At 42.0% G+C, this 14,537-nt stretch overlaps 1 protein-coding gene across 1 annotated transcript; it reads right to left on the bottom strand.

Annotated features, from left to right (window-relative positions):
* Positions 1–528: 528 nt before the first annotated feature.
* On the bottom strand, positions 529–13,506 carry C5H6orf201 (chromosome 5 C6orf201 homolog). Its single transcript, XM_036188916.1, has 4 exons — positions 13,329–13,506; positions 10,329–10,527; positions 1,142–1,364; positions 529–561 (listed from the first exon to the last, which is right to left on the bottom strand). Exons 1-4 carry the CDS (start codon positions 13,504–13,506, stop codon positions 529–531), a joined length of 633 nt encoding a protein of 210 aa, XP_036044809.1.
* Positions 13,507–14,537: the final 1,031 nt, after the last annotated feature.

The following is a 14,537-nucleotide window of genomic DNA, read 5'->3' as shown; positions in this document are numbered from 1 at the left end:
AGCTGCACATGACCTAAAGGCTGCCTCCCTGAGGACCAGCTATCATGGTACCAAAAGGTGCCATGAAAGCCTCCAAGAGAGGTGAGCAAGCAGTATTCCTACCCAGCTGTGATCCTGTGAACCATAATAATAACTGGCATGGCATGATACCGCTAAGAGTACAGTAGTTGTAGAGATACCTGGCAGTAATTAACAGCTCTCTGATTGGACTTAGGATCCACCCAATAGGAGAAAAGCCATGCCTGGTACTGGAAATCTAGCCATCTACCCAGGGCTAGTGCAGTCATAGACATTGAAGGTGAACCTACACTGCCAGCTTACTAACCAATATAAGTCCTGAGAACATTCTAAATCTTTACCCTTACACTCATAGATACGTGGAGCTCTTACCCCTCATCAAAGAAAGTTGTCTTTGCAACAGACACCATCACAGAAAACCACAGAGAACAAGAGGTCATGTGGTACTCAGTAGGTAATACTCCCCATTGCTGACATGAGCATCCACAAAACAATTCCTGTACTTAAAGCTCAGGGGAAGTTGCAGAAGAGGGGATGGAAAGACTGTAAAAAGCAGAAGAAAAGGAAGCTTGTTGTGAGATTATGCCTCCTAGAAATGTCAGAGGGGCTATACCCAGGAAGTCTCACCAGCAGGGATAGCTAAACAAGTCATGAACACCAATGGACATGCTAAGATAGAAGGGGAAAAGCTTATGGAGCCTCATCCCTGGACAGGACTGTAGGCAGCTGGGGAGTGTTGAGAGTGGGAGAAGAAATGGTCTTCCCTTTCCAACTGGCTATCCATTATCAAGTGGTCAGCCCTGATATCATACATATACGGGTAACATAATACAGACTGAGCAGGTGGTATTTATACATACATACACACACACACACACACACACACACACACACACACACACACACACAACAAGAGTGTGTGTGTGTGTGTGTGTGTGTGTGTGTGTGTGAGAGAGAGAGAGAGAACAAGTAAAGAAAGAAGTCACAAATTTGAGAGAGATGAGGAGCAGTGCAAGGCAGGGATTGGATGGAGGACAGGGAGGGAAATTACATAATTATAATTTCAAAAACCTTTAAAATTATTTTAAAATTAAGTCAGGTTTTCTGCAGTAGAAAGTCTTACCTTTTTTGACATGAATCGATGCTGCCATGAGCACTGGAACATTGTGCCTGCAGACATTTTCTGAAAAGCACTCACAGCCTTGCAAGCCGAGGTCGTATCTTTGTACACGACAACAGCACTTTGTCGTCCACAAGGAGTGACTGAGATAATTGGGCCTAGTGCGGACAGTCTTTGCATCACTGACTTGAGGTCCTCGGAGGGTTGCAAGTTCTTTTTTGCCCACCTGGCAAGGGGGGGAATTGAGGAAAACAAATAAGAATATTCATTGTCACTTCTCCAACACATACCTACATAAGAAGGGACAACAAGGGGACAGTGGGTCATTTCACCGGAAAAGCAATGTTCCTCATTGACTTTACAATCCTCATTCTTTAGTGTGGCATTTTGTGAGGCACCTGTAAGCTGCCTAACTTTCTAAATTGGCAAGGCCTTTGATGAGCTATTTGAAGCCCACAAAATTGGCATGGAGTATTTTGCTTTTTAAAATATTTCTGATGGAGACCATTACAGAAAATCACAACTGGTAAAAAATGCAGTGCTGTGGAACACAGTCTCAATGGATAGATTTACAACACAACTCCTGTACCTAAGGCTCAAGGTCACTTCAAGGGGACAGAATGATTTTAAGAACCAGAGAATCAGGGAATTTGCTATGAGGTTGTCTCTCCTTAAAAAGATACATACACCCATGAAGTTTCACCAAAGTGTCTGCCTAAACATCTGAACAAGGACACCACCACAGACATGCTAACATGGAATGGGAGAGCTCAGGAGATCTCAACCCTAGAAAATTACTACAGGAACCAGGAATGTTAAACACACAGGGTTGTCTTTTCAAAGGGAGAGGTGTATGATCTGTTTTCTGCCCAGAGGCTGGGGTTGACATATCTAATGCCTGGTGACCCTTGTGACATCCTGTGGCCTAGGCCACACCAGATCCTCCCTAGACCTTTATCTTGAGCCTGATTATCTCAGTCAATTTATAGAACTTACCTTTATGGAAAATGTCACTTGTACTTTACAAAGAGTTTCTATGTAGTCATGTCTTAAGCTTTGTTGTGCACATAGGATTGCATTAATTATCTCTGGAAAATGTTTTTTCCATATTGTGCTATGCTTAAATATGCCTAAAATAAACTATCTGGCATCAGGCTCCTGAAGTTTGACCCAACACCTGCTACTTAGCCATGTTGCACCTAACTGTCTCTTCCGACCTCCTCTTGACTCTTCACTTGTGGCCTGTTGCTCTTCGTGTGTGTGTGTGTGTGTGCTGCTCTTTTGCAATGTGTTCTGACCAATTCTATAGCTTTTCTCTGAATAAAATCTATGTGAGCCTTTATTTCAATTTCTTGAATAAGAGGCCAAGAACTTAGAAACATGTGACCCAGACCCCAACTCGCGTAACAGTCTATCAGGGCTTTAGCTACGCCTCATCCCAGCATCATACCTGGGAACTATTACAGTGAGACAAAGTCAGCATGGTAACAAATTCTTGCCTTCTTTATTTAAGCAATGCTCAGTTCCCACTCATTAGACAATTCTGCTTAATCTGTTTATTTCCATGGTGTGACCATTCTTCTTAGATTATAAAATTAACTCCACTTAAGCACAGTTGTAATTATACAAATTATACAAATGCTGAGTTTATAGACTAAGATAGGGTTTCCTATAGAAATAGAGAATGGCATCCATCTATATCTGTATCTAGCACCTGTACATGGATACACATAGTCATCAATTAGTAACAGTCCATGATGGACTGCAGGAACAGTGATGCTAAGATCACTATGGAACTGAAAAGTTCCTAGTGATATTATTTATTTATTTATTCATTTATTTATTTACTTTTTTTGTTTGTTTGTTTTTTGTTTTTTGAGACATGATTTCTCTGTGTAGCTTTGCACCTTTCCTGGAACTCACTTGGTAGCCCAGGCTGGCCTCGAACTCACAGAGATCCTCCTGGCTCTGCCTCCCGAGCCACCACCGCCCGGCAATTTATTTATTTTTAATTTTATAATTATTTAATTTTACATATCAGCCACAAATTCCCCTGTCCTCCCTCCTCCCGCCCCTCCCCCCGCCCTCTCCTTAGCCCATCCTCCATTCCCATCTCCTCCAGAGCAAGGACTCCCCTAGGGATTCAGCTCAGCCTGGTAGATTCAGTCCAGGCAGGTCCAGTCCCGTCCTCCCTTTACCCAGGCTGAGCAAAGTGTCCCTGCATAGGCCCCATGTTTCAAACAGCCAGCTCATGCACTAAGGACAGATCCCGGTCCCACTGCCTGGAGGCCTCCCAAACAGTTCAAGCTAATCAACTGTCTCACTTATCCAGAAGAATACTGGCAATGGTCAAAAGAAAGCCTGAACTGACCTATTCTGGTGATCGGATGGCCAAACACCCTAACTGTTGTGGTAGAATTCTCATCCAATGACTGATGGAAGCAGATGCAGAGATCCACAGCTAGGCCCCAGGTGGAGCTCCAGGAGTCCAATCCAGGAGAAAGAGGAGGGATTGTATGAGCAAGAATTATTGAGACCATGATTGGGAAAAGCACAGGGACAAATAGCCAAACTAGTGGAGATTTTTTTTTAACCATTCTAAAGTTGTAATGAAAAGCACCATGAGTTTGTATTAAGATGTCAACAAACCTACTCTGCAACCAGTGATACATAGCACATAAAATTATGTGAAGAACATAAAATCTCACAATGATATGTTGTCAGTTTATGTATTTACAATACTATACTTTTATCATTATGCTAGAGTGTACTTCTACTTACCAAAAAGCATTATTGTAGATCTGCTGCTATGTAATACCAGTAGCAGCCTCGTAATATTGTGTTTACCACGTCTTTCTGGGTAGGGTGCTTAATTAATTGCATACTAAGTGTAGTAACTACTTTGTGGTATTTTCATATGAGCATATAATCACTTTGATCATGTTCACTTTCTTTTTGTCTTTTGAGACAGGCTCTCACTTACATAACCCTGACTTCCCTGGAACTTGCTATGTAGACCAAGCTGTTCTCAAACTCAGAGATTCACCTGCCTCTGTCTCCCAAGTAATGGGAATAAAGATGTGCACCATCACACCTGGCAATATTCACCTCCTTTAAATCTTTTTTTATCCCCTGCCTTAGATTCTTTTATAATTGTTATAGTCCCCCTTTTACTTTTGTGCCTCTTACTGGCCTATTTCACATATAAAAGAAAATATGTGTGCTGGTTAGTTTTATTGTCAACTCAACTTGACATAACTTAGAATTACCTGGGAAGAGAGAACCTCAGTCACCTAGGTCAGACTGGCCTGTTGGCATGTCTATGGGTCGATGTCTTATTATTGATGTAGGAGAGTACAGGCCACTGTGGGCAGCATCATTCCTGAGGCAGATAGACCTGGTCTTTATAGGAATGGTCCCTAAATATGAGCCTGAGAGGGAGCAAACTAGAGATCAAGACAGCAAGCTGCGTATCTCTTTAATTTTTTGTCTCTAGATTTCTTATGGTGATATTTTATTTGCACTGAAATGTGATTTTATTTGTATGTTAATAAAGTAGCCTGGGGGTCAGAGCCAATGGCAAGCCATAGCAGAAGCCAGGTGGTGGTGGCATACACCTTTAATTCAAATCACATGACAGGCAGGTCTCTGTGTGTTCAAGGATACAGCCAGCATGGAGACACATGCCTTTAATCTCAATACCAACCTGGAGGTCTGTACAGACAGGCAGTGAAGAGGAGGTCATATGGTTGGGTTTACAACCAATGAGAAGGCATAACAGAAAGTCTATAAAAAAAGACAGACACACAGGAAGTAGAGCTCTTGCTGAAGAAAGGACAGCAGCGGCAGGAAGGGTAAGGAGGTTTTAAGCTACTGCTCTGACCTCTTGGCTTTTAATTCTGTATTTGGCTCTGTGTTTCTTATTTAATAAGACCGTTCATCTACAATTTCTGCCTTGAATTCCTGCCTGACGTCACTCAGTAATTGATAATGACCTGGAAGTAGAAGTCAAATAAACCCTTCCCTTCCCAAGTTGCTTGTTGTCAGAATGTTTTATCACAGCAACAGAACACCATAAAATTCATGTGTTTTGGCATCTGGCTTATATTGCTTAATATGATGATCCCCAGTTCCATTCACGTAACTACAATCAACATAATTTCAACCTTTACAACTGAGTAAAAGTTTATTGTATATATTCAACACACTTTCACACTTTCATCCATGGGTGGGCCCCTGGCCACTATGAATCATTCTATGATAAACATGAGTGTGTAGTAGGCACTTGTATGCTGACTGTGATTCATTTGCTACCACCTCTTGGATTGCATCAAGTGGCCACATCTAGAGGTTGACACACCATCTACTTTGTATAACTGTGGTGTTTGCACAATAATGAGATTGATTACCTGCGACCCACTGCATTTATCAGAATGTATCCAGAGGGTTTAGCACCAAATGACCATAAATGAGAATAAAATTGGTTTGTGAGATTATTGGGACTGACATGTGGTGTTATTGAACATGCTAGAAAATCCAGTGGGAGTTTGCCTTTCAGTCAAGAAACCAAAGGTTAACTTGAGGCTAGAACTCCTCATCGTTTATGGAATCTTAGTCTTTTCTATTCATGTTTTAAACTGACTGAATGATAGACCTATCACACTATGGAAGGCCATCTATCTATTTTACTCAGAGACTACTGATTGAAATGTAAATCTCATCTGAGAAATATTGTCATAGCAACACATGGACAGGTGTTCAAATGACTGGTACCATAGACCCGCCAAGCTGATGTGTATATTTAATCATCCTGTAACCTGGCTACAGTATCCTATGGTCTCCCTTGGGATGCTGAGAAAGGAGGATTGTTGAGGCCAGGAGTTTGAGGCTAGCCTGGGCAGCATAGTAAGACTGTATCTCAAATAACTGATAACCAGCAGGTAGCCTGAAAGTGAGGTCTCTTTGTGTAGATGAACTCAGGGACCTTGATGAATCAACATTGATGAATCAAGTAGATGGTAAATGCAACCCGTTCAGGTTTGACCCTAATCCTGGCTTTACTATATCAGCAGAATTGTTGGAAGACACTCTCCTGGACCCAGGGTTCTGCCTAGAACTTTCACTGCTCTGAGAGGCCTACGGGTCCTGCCTCATTTGGAGGGACTACTAAAAAGGAGAAGCAAAGAGACATGGGAGCTTTTCATTTGACTACACTTCATCACTTTCATTTTCTTAGTTGTCTTGAGTCCATTTGTAGTAAAAACATAAATACTTTTCTTGAATGCCTACCCAGCAGACAGATAGAGAGCATAGGTTGGGGTGGCAAACAATGATGTCCTTACAGTACAACACAGCAAATATGACAGATGTGGATGGATGCCCACGGCCTTTCCGGGTATGAAAGTTTAACTACAAATGTCTACAGCAGAGGGGGAGCAGATTCAAGCCTACTGATTGCTACCAGGATCCTGTCTCTGCTTACTACTGTGTTGTTTTAATAATAATAATAAAAAATACTTCAGAATCTAAACTAAAGTCCCTGTGTGGATCATTCAGCCATCTTCTGTTCAAGATCGCTTTGCCACACTTTCCAACAGAAAAAGAAAAATGAGCCCCAGAGCACATGAATATGACGTATTGAGCCAATGAATGCAGTTTACAATTATAATTTGCATGCAATTTCCAGAAAGGATTTACAATATTATAAAAAGTGGGGTCTGGCTTCCTGCCAAGTTCTCCAACAGGGATAATACACCACCATCTGTGACTCTAGATGCTTGGAAAATCTGGTTTTCAACATGGTATGGCTTTGGGAACTACTGACTTATTTACGGAACAGAATGGAAAAATTTTTGTCAAAAGCCAATGTGATGTAGTATCCGACCCTGTGACTACCATCGCTATGTGCTATGGCTTGACTGTGTTCCCCAGAAATTCATAAATTAGAACCTTGATTCTCCATGCCATGGTGGTGGGGGCTTCAATAAGAGGGATTAATGCCAATTTGATGGGATTATGTTAACTCCCATTCTAACAGGACGAAATTAGTTTCATTACAGGTCGGGAAAATGTTCCCACCAATAAAGCCTTTGCTGTGCAAGCATGGAGACCCAAGTTCAATCCCTAGCACCTACATAAAAGCTGAGTGTGGTAAACACCTATAACCCCACTGCTGGGGAGGTGTAGACAGGCAGGTCCCTGGACTCACTGGCCAGCCCACCTAGCTAATGTAGTGGGTTACAAGTTTGTGAGAGACTCTATCTCAAAGATAAGCCAGAGAGTGAGTAACATTGGCTTCTGGTTTACACACACAGGAACACACACACAAATAAGAGGTTGTTTCGAAGAAAGGATACCCACCCTGCTTGCTCTCTCCCTCTCTTCCATATGTCCCTACTTGCCCTTCCAATGTCTTCCATACTGTAAAGCAGTGCTGGGCCCTTACCGGAAGTAAGGGTCTTATCTCGGACTTTCTATCATCTATGAGAACTATGAGCCTAAATGGAGTTCTTTTCTTTATAAGTTATCCAATCTCAAGTACTCTGCAATAGCAATAGAAAATGGATTAAGTCCTTGTTAGGGAAAGGCCTTGCCCTCGGTTCAAGTGACATACAGGTTCTAAACACTAAACACATTTGCCGGTGTTAAGCTCAAGGTTCCCATTTGGCTCAGTCTAAAATTTACATACATTAAAGTGCACATTCTCATTGCAAGTTATACCTGCCATTTTTTTCCCAGCATAGGGCCACCACATGAGATCTTACCAATCTCATTTTACAGATGAGCAAGGGCAGAAGAGTCGGCAGTTCTACAGGCAACATTTAGACAAGGATGTCGTTCTTCTTGATAATATTCTTCAGGGACATCTAGGCTTGCCTTCAAGAACATGTGCTCTCAGGGGTACCAATTAAGTCAAAAGAGAGTAAGAATGATAGAGTTGTCGAGTGTCTAGATGGTCATGTTACTAGAAGATAGAGCAAGAATCACAGGCAATACAGCAGATTCCCTCTGGCATCCAGAGTCACGGCAGCCAGAAAATGATTCAGGATTTGAATCCTTGTGAAGCAGCCCCCATCGCTTGGAAGGCTTTCTTAGATCCCTTGTAAGTTATTTGCCTCCCAGCCAGGTTCTTTTTCTACTTCTCCCGATGCTGCCCTCGTGCCCCCTTCGATGTACCCTATCACCAGCTGATCTTTTGTGCTCCTACTTCTGTATGAGCCCTTGCTTCTCAGAGACCCTAAACAAACAAACACAACCCACAAATGAACAAAACAGCTCACACTATTATGGAGAGCAGATGTGTGTTTGTAGAAGGAAATGTGTGAAGATAGGTGTCCACCCTTGGGTGCTGATATTCAAGCTGTATTTTCATAGACCATGCTAGGATGTTAAAGAAGACAGGTCACTCCATTTGAAGGCATCATACCCCAAACAGCTTTCTATGATGTTGAAATTTGACTTAAAAAATAGGCCTTCAAACATGGTCATATAATCTTAATTTGAATATCTTAAAATAACTTTCGCCCTTTAAAAACTCAGTGTCACTGCATTATTCTGAAAATACCATGAATCTAATGACTACTGCCCCCTTATAACATAAGTTTGCTTTCTTTAGCTATGGGGCTTGGTTTGTTTGTTTGTTTGTTTTGAGATTATAAGTTGATTAATTACATTATTTCTCTCTTGCTTTTCCTTCCTCTAAACCCTCCTATCTACCTCTTTCCACTCTCCTTTAAACTCATGACCTCTTTTTTCACTAATTGTTACTGCATACATATATGTGTACGTATGTACATATATACTCCTCAATGTAACCTGTTCCATCTGTATAATATTACTTGTATGTATGTTTTCAGGACTGACCATTTGGCATTGGATAACCAATTGGTATGCTCTTCTTCCTTGGAGAAGGCCACCTCTCCCACTCCCAGCTTCCCTCAGCTGCCTTTAGTTCTTTGTACAGGGTTGAGGCCTTGTATGCTTTTCTCTGTCCACTTTGGAATGTCCATTTAGGTCATCCTTGTTCAGCTCACATTTGGGCAGCCATGTTGTTGAGACTTTATGGGCATAGCTTCTGATATTACTAGGAGACACAATTTCACAAGCTATGGGTTTTTAAATCCAACTGGCAAGGTCTGACAATGGAGACACTGGGGGATAGGTAGACAAGGGGATTGTTAACTAGGATGATGAGCCCAGAGGAAGTTTCTAGTACAGGCAACTTCATGAGCTAGACCTCTGTATGTTATCATCTTAAGATCAGAAAGGGTTCTGCTTTTATCCTGTCAACCCGCTAACACTCTTTGAACATCTACAATGTACAAAGCATGGGTGTCATCTTGTATAGTGTAGTCAGTGGCAGAAAAGCAGCAAATGGAAACATGCCATCTGTCATGAACAGGGAAATGTACAAAACAAGGTAGTTTGCTGAGTAACCAAAGCTTAAGGAGGCTTGGAGCACCTCATCCCCTTTTCACCTAGCCTGAAGCCAGCTATTCCTCACTGGTTCACTACAAAAGCTCTCCAGCAGGTCTCCAGCGGCTCCCTCTTTCCATGAAGACCAGAGAGTGCTTGAATCTATTTTGTCCATCCTTGCAGGGGCTCTTCCTTTCTCAGTGTAAAAATCTGGCAGACTAGGGATAAAGCCAAAGACCTTGCTCATGCTAATGATGGTTACTTAGTGGATGGTTCCTTCTCCAACAATCCTCTTCCAGCGCTGCAGATCTCTGCTCACTAGACTAGAAGGTGGTAGGTACAGTGACATACCGCCCTTCCCATCTCCATAAATTTTCTTGCACTGAAGGGTTCTTCAGTAACTTGGGGTGTGTGAAGTAAAGGCTTATTTATACAAGGCAAAGCCTATTTCCATGTCCTCCACGGTTCACAAAGACCACATTAAATCATCGTTTTTTACAGGGGCGGGGTGGGTGAAGAGTTTCTGTTTGTGACCATTCTGTGTTTCTTTTTTGTTTGTTTGTTTTATTGTTTTTTTTGTTTTTCAAGACAGGGTTTCTCTGTGTAGTTTTGCGCCTTTCCTGAAACTCACTTGGTAGACCAGGCTGGCCTCGAACTCACAGGGATCCGCCTGGCTCTGCCTCCTGAGTGCTGGGATTAAAGGAATGCACTACCACCTCCCGGCCATTCTGTGTTTCTTTAACATGAGCATGAGACGAAAAGTCCAAGAACCTACCTAACAATGATTGTGCACATGGGTGGCTCGTATGTGTTTTTCTTCCACATGTGACATTTCCTCCAGTTGCCGCTTATATTGTTGATAGTTTTTCTTTTCCATGAGGGCATTTTGCTGGGCTTTGGAGTCAGACTAACCTCTTTCGGCAACTGATGTCTTGCTAAAATCTTTTCCAAACCCGAGAATTCGGAATTCTCACCTGATGGTAGAATAAGTATTAACATAATTCAGTGTTCATTTCCAACCTCTGCATAGCAAGATTCTTTCAAAAATCTTTGTGCATGTACCTGGTGCTGAGGATGGAACCCTTCATGTGTGTTAGGTATACCCCCAACAACTGTGTTTGTGTGTAACAGGAATCTTAAAAGGTCTTATTAATGAAATCAAACCTGAGGCCAGTTATTGGGGTGATTGCTAGAAGATCAGAGAAGCAGAACAAGTCACGGCTATCTCACCTTGCTAGTTCCTCAGGTGATCCTGTTTCCTCAGGCTGGAAGCTTCTCAGTCCTCCTCCACATGAATCTCAGCTGAACTGTGTTGCTCCAAAGCCTGAACGCTTAACCAACCAAATGCTTAACTAACTACATGCTTTACTCCTCTAGTTCCTGGTCCTCACGCCTTATAATACCTTTCTCTTTCTGCCCCCACTCCCTGAGATTAAAGGTTGGGTTTCTGGGATTAAAGGTGTGGGTCACTATGTTTAGCTGTTTCTAAAGTGGCCTTGAACTCAGAGATCCACCTCACTCTGCCTCCCAAGTGCTGGGATTAAAGGTGTGTACCACCACCACCCAACTTCTGCTATAGGTTGCTCTGACCCATTTTCTAGCCACCATTTCTGGCTCTGTTCTAGTGGCTGTCTGTTCTCTGACCCCAGATAAATTTATTAGGGTACACAATATTGTAGGGAGCACAATACCCACCACATTTGTGCAATCTAGTAATTCCTTCTCAGCCCTGCTGTCCCTTTCTCTTAGCAATATTTCTTAAATCTTAGTCTAAGAGATGCACTGGCTATAAATGCATGCATTAAGTGTGCTAAGACCACTGTAAATATTATTGGTTCCTCATGTAAAGTTTATAAACTAATAGTAAGCTATAATACAATTATTATTTTTATTATGCATTTTGAAACTTGTCAGAAGAAATGAAATAAGTAGAGATTACTGTCTTGCTCTTAATTTGGAGTGCCATCTTTCTGATATTTTGCCTAAGAACTATTCTGCATTTGGAGATCGAACAACTGAGACTTAGGATTTGGACCTTTGTCTCTGACTGCTAGAACTCTCTGAGTGGTCAACAGCAATTAGGATGCTAGAATGAGGATGAGGCGATTCCAGAGGTTCACAGCCTGTTATCAGAACTGGCAGACACAACTGAAGAAGGAAGGGTTATTTTGGCACATGGTTTAGAGGGTTCAACATGATCACTTGATCCCACAACCTTGGGCAGAATATCATGACTGTAGGAACAAGTGACATAAGAGAGCTGTCCTCTTCATAGCTAACCAGGAACCAAAAAGCACAACAAAAAGTTGCCAGTAATAATGTGCCCCCAAGTTACCTACTTCTTCCAATTTGATTGCACTTGCTAAGTCTCTGGAGTCACTCAAAAAGGTACCACCATCTGGGACAAAGCATTCAAATCATCAACCTATGGAGGACTTTAAATCCACAGACTATAATATACAGAAAAATCCAGAACCTCTTACATATGCCTGCCCTTGGCATTAGCAGTTCCTCTTTACCCGAGGGAAGAGCTGAGATAGAAAGAGATAGAAACTCAGAACACCACCATGCCTTCCCCTGGCTTCTCAGTCTCAACACACCAGAGCAGAGTGGGGCGGGAAGAATTTCAACATGCAGAGAACGACTTTAGAGTGCTGACCTTAGAACTGATATTTCATTCACAATACAACTCCCCAAAGCTAAGCAATTTGCTTATAATTCACCTAAAGTTAGCAACAAAAGTCAATAGTATGGATCAAAAGGAAGAGCTAAGGCAGGGGCAGAGTGACAAAGTGACTGCTGGTCTGTGCAGTTTTGTACGAAGCTGCTTAAGTTCTGTGTGTGCTCACAAGGTACTACATAATGTAACCTGGATGTATGGGTTTGTTCATAACACTCTCATTAGGAAGTGGAGATTAACGTGAATGTGACCAACTTTGTCCCAACAGTTTAAAAGTCTTTGTAACAGGCGCCACCTTTGTTTTAATTGGTGTGGAAGTTGCAATTTTGTCTTCTAAGTTTATGGGTACAGGTGGCTGCCATCTACCAGTATTTTGCAGTTAATCACAAATAATTCAAGGTTGGGATCGATTAAGTTCACAAATCAAATTCTCCTCCATCCTGATCCGATTTTAGGACCATTAGACCGTTCCAAACTGCAAAAACTAGAGACTACACACTATAAGGAATGCCTATGGTCTCAGCTACCTAGGAGACTGAAGCAAGAAGATGGCTTGAGCCCAGAAATTTCAGACCAGTTTGGGCAACCTATCAAGACTCCATCTCAAAATAGTAATACTAAAGACTAAAAAAAATATTTAAAAATTACTTTCAGAGGAAATAATCAAGTTCTTCCTAGCAAACGGAGAAGGGAGAAATAGAGAGTCAAACAAAAGGAATGAAGTTTCTAATCTGACCCCCACCTCGAAAGTTCTCCCACTGATCTCAAAATCAAAGATTACATCTTAATTTGTAACTTGTGTACATTTGTACATGGTTCATTTCCATCTTCCCAGGGGTGTGTTATGCCTAGTGATGAGTGATAACTTACCTTAGCTCATGAAAGACTACTCAAAGAAGAGATAGATAACAACCTCTACCCATGGGCAAATTCACAGTTCATTCTGAGAACACAGACTTATGGAGCCACGAAGTGGCATGGGTCTCATGAACTGACGTCACAGACAATGTGACGAAGTTAATGCCCACAGCTGAAAGAAGAGGCTCACACCAGCATGAAAATATAAACATTCTCAACCGCCCTCCACCCACTTACATTTAATTTTGTCGTCTTCACTTCTGTAGGAATGAAGCACTTCTACCAGATGATTTGGGAGCAACTTGTGAAGGTTGGAGAGGAGGTCAAACGTGTGACACAGGACATCAGGCTGGGTGTAATTTTTCATTTCCTCGAAGAGGTTTGTGGCTGATGGACTGTTGTTGGCTGTTCCCATGATGGCTTGTTAAGTTTCAGAGAAAACCAAATAGAGCATATGAAATGTGCCGGTGTGTCGCGTGACTGTACCTGCCTCAGTTTGCTGCCATCTCCAGGAGGAGATGGTGGAACTCACTTTCTGGCCCCTGCTTGGCATTCTGAGTGTCATAATGGCCCAGGTTATTGGCCTGGAACCCTCAGAGCTTGTTCTGCATCTTCAAAGCAGAGAAAAGCCGCCCATGGAAGGTATCCTGTCAAATAATTCAGAGATTTTCCACAGAAATTCCAGTTTCCTGTCTGGATATGGATGAGTTCTGAGGAGAAAAAGCGAGTTTTTCCTAAAAGGAAACCAATTGGTGTGCACATAGCCCCTGCTGTCTTACCATTCTAGAGGCCTTGTACCTGGTGTGTGCATAATTAAGACTCCATAGACCTAGGAGGTCCCAAAGAGAGTGGTTACATCAGCACTGCCCCTGTAGACACAAGGAAGAGCTCTATGGTCGTAAACTAAGGAGATGTCCAGATTAATACAGGTAAGGGGACTGTCTGCTTTTTACTCTTTTTTTTTTTCCAGATTGCCAAAGGAAACAAATAAAATCTCTTTAGTACTAGTTTTCTCCACTGTAGATCAAGGAGCAGAGGATACCACAAGTACCCAATAACAATAAAGCCCCAAACTTCATAGACCAGCTGGAGCAATTGAGAAGCAACCAAGAACCACTCCTCAGTTTGCTACAAAATGCAAATAAGCAGCATGGTTAAAGTTGCCCTCTTGATTTTAAATCCACCAGCCAGTCAGGACACCAGGGTTCCCTTATTTCCAAAGCTGTGTTCCTCAAAAGCAAAACAGAACACATGGATTTCACTGGAAAAACAGATACATATTCATATAGGAAAACACTTTAAGAATGGGCACAGTCTTGAGCATGCTCTGTTTAAGGTTATAATTTAGGAAGGAAAGATGACAGGTACATTTGTTCAGCTCAAGGTTGTAGAACACATGCTTGAAAGGTTAAAAGAGTGAACAGGAATGCATCTGGGCATGTTCAG

This window comes from Onychomys torridus, chromosome 5 (assembly GCF_903995425.1).
Source record: "Onychomys torridus chromosome 5, mOncTor1.1, whole genome shotgun sequence".
Classification (NCBI taxonomy): Eukaryota; Metazoa; Chordata; class Mammalia; order Rodentia; family Cricetidae; genus Onychomys; species Onychomys torridus.
This window is presented reverse-complemented; position numbering and strand designations above follow the sequence as displayed.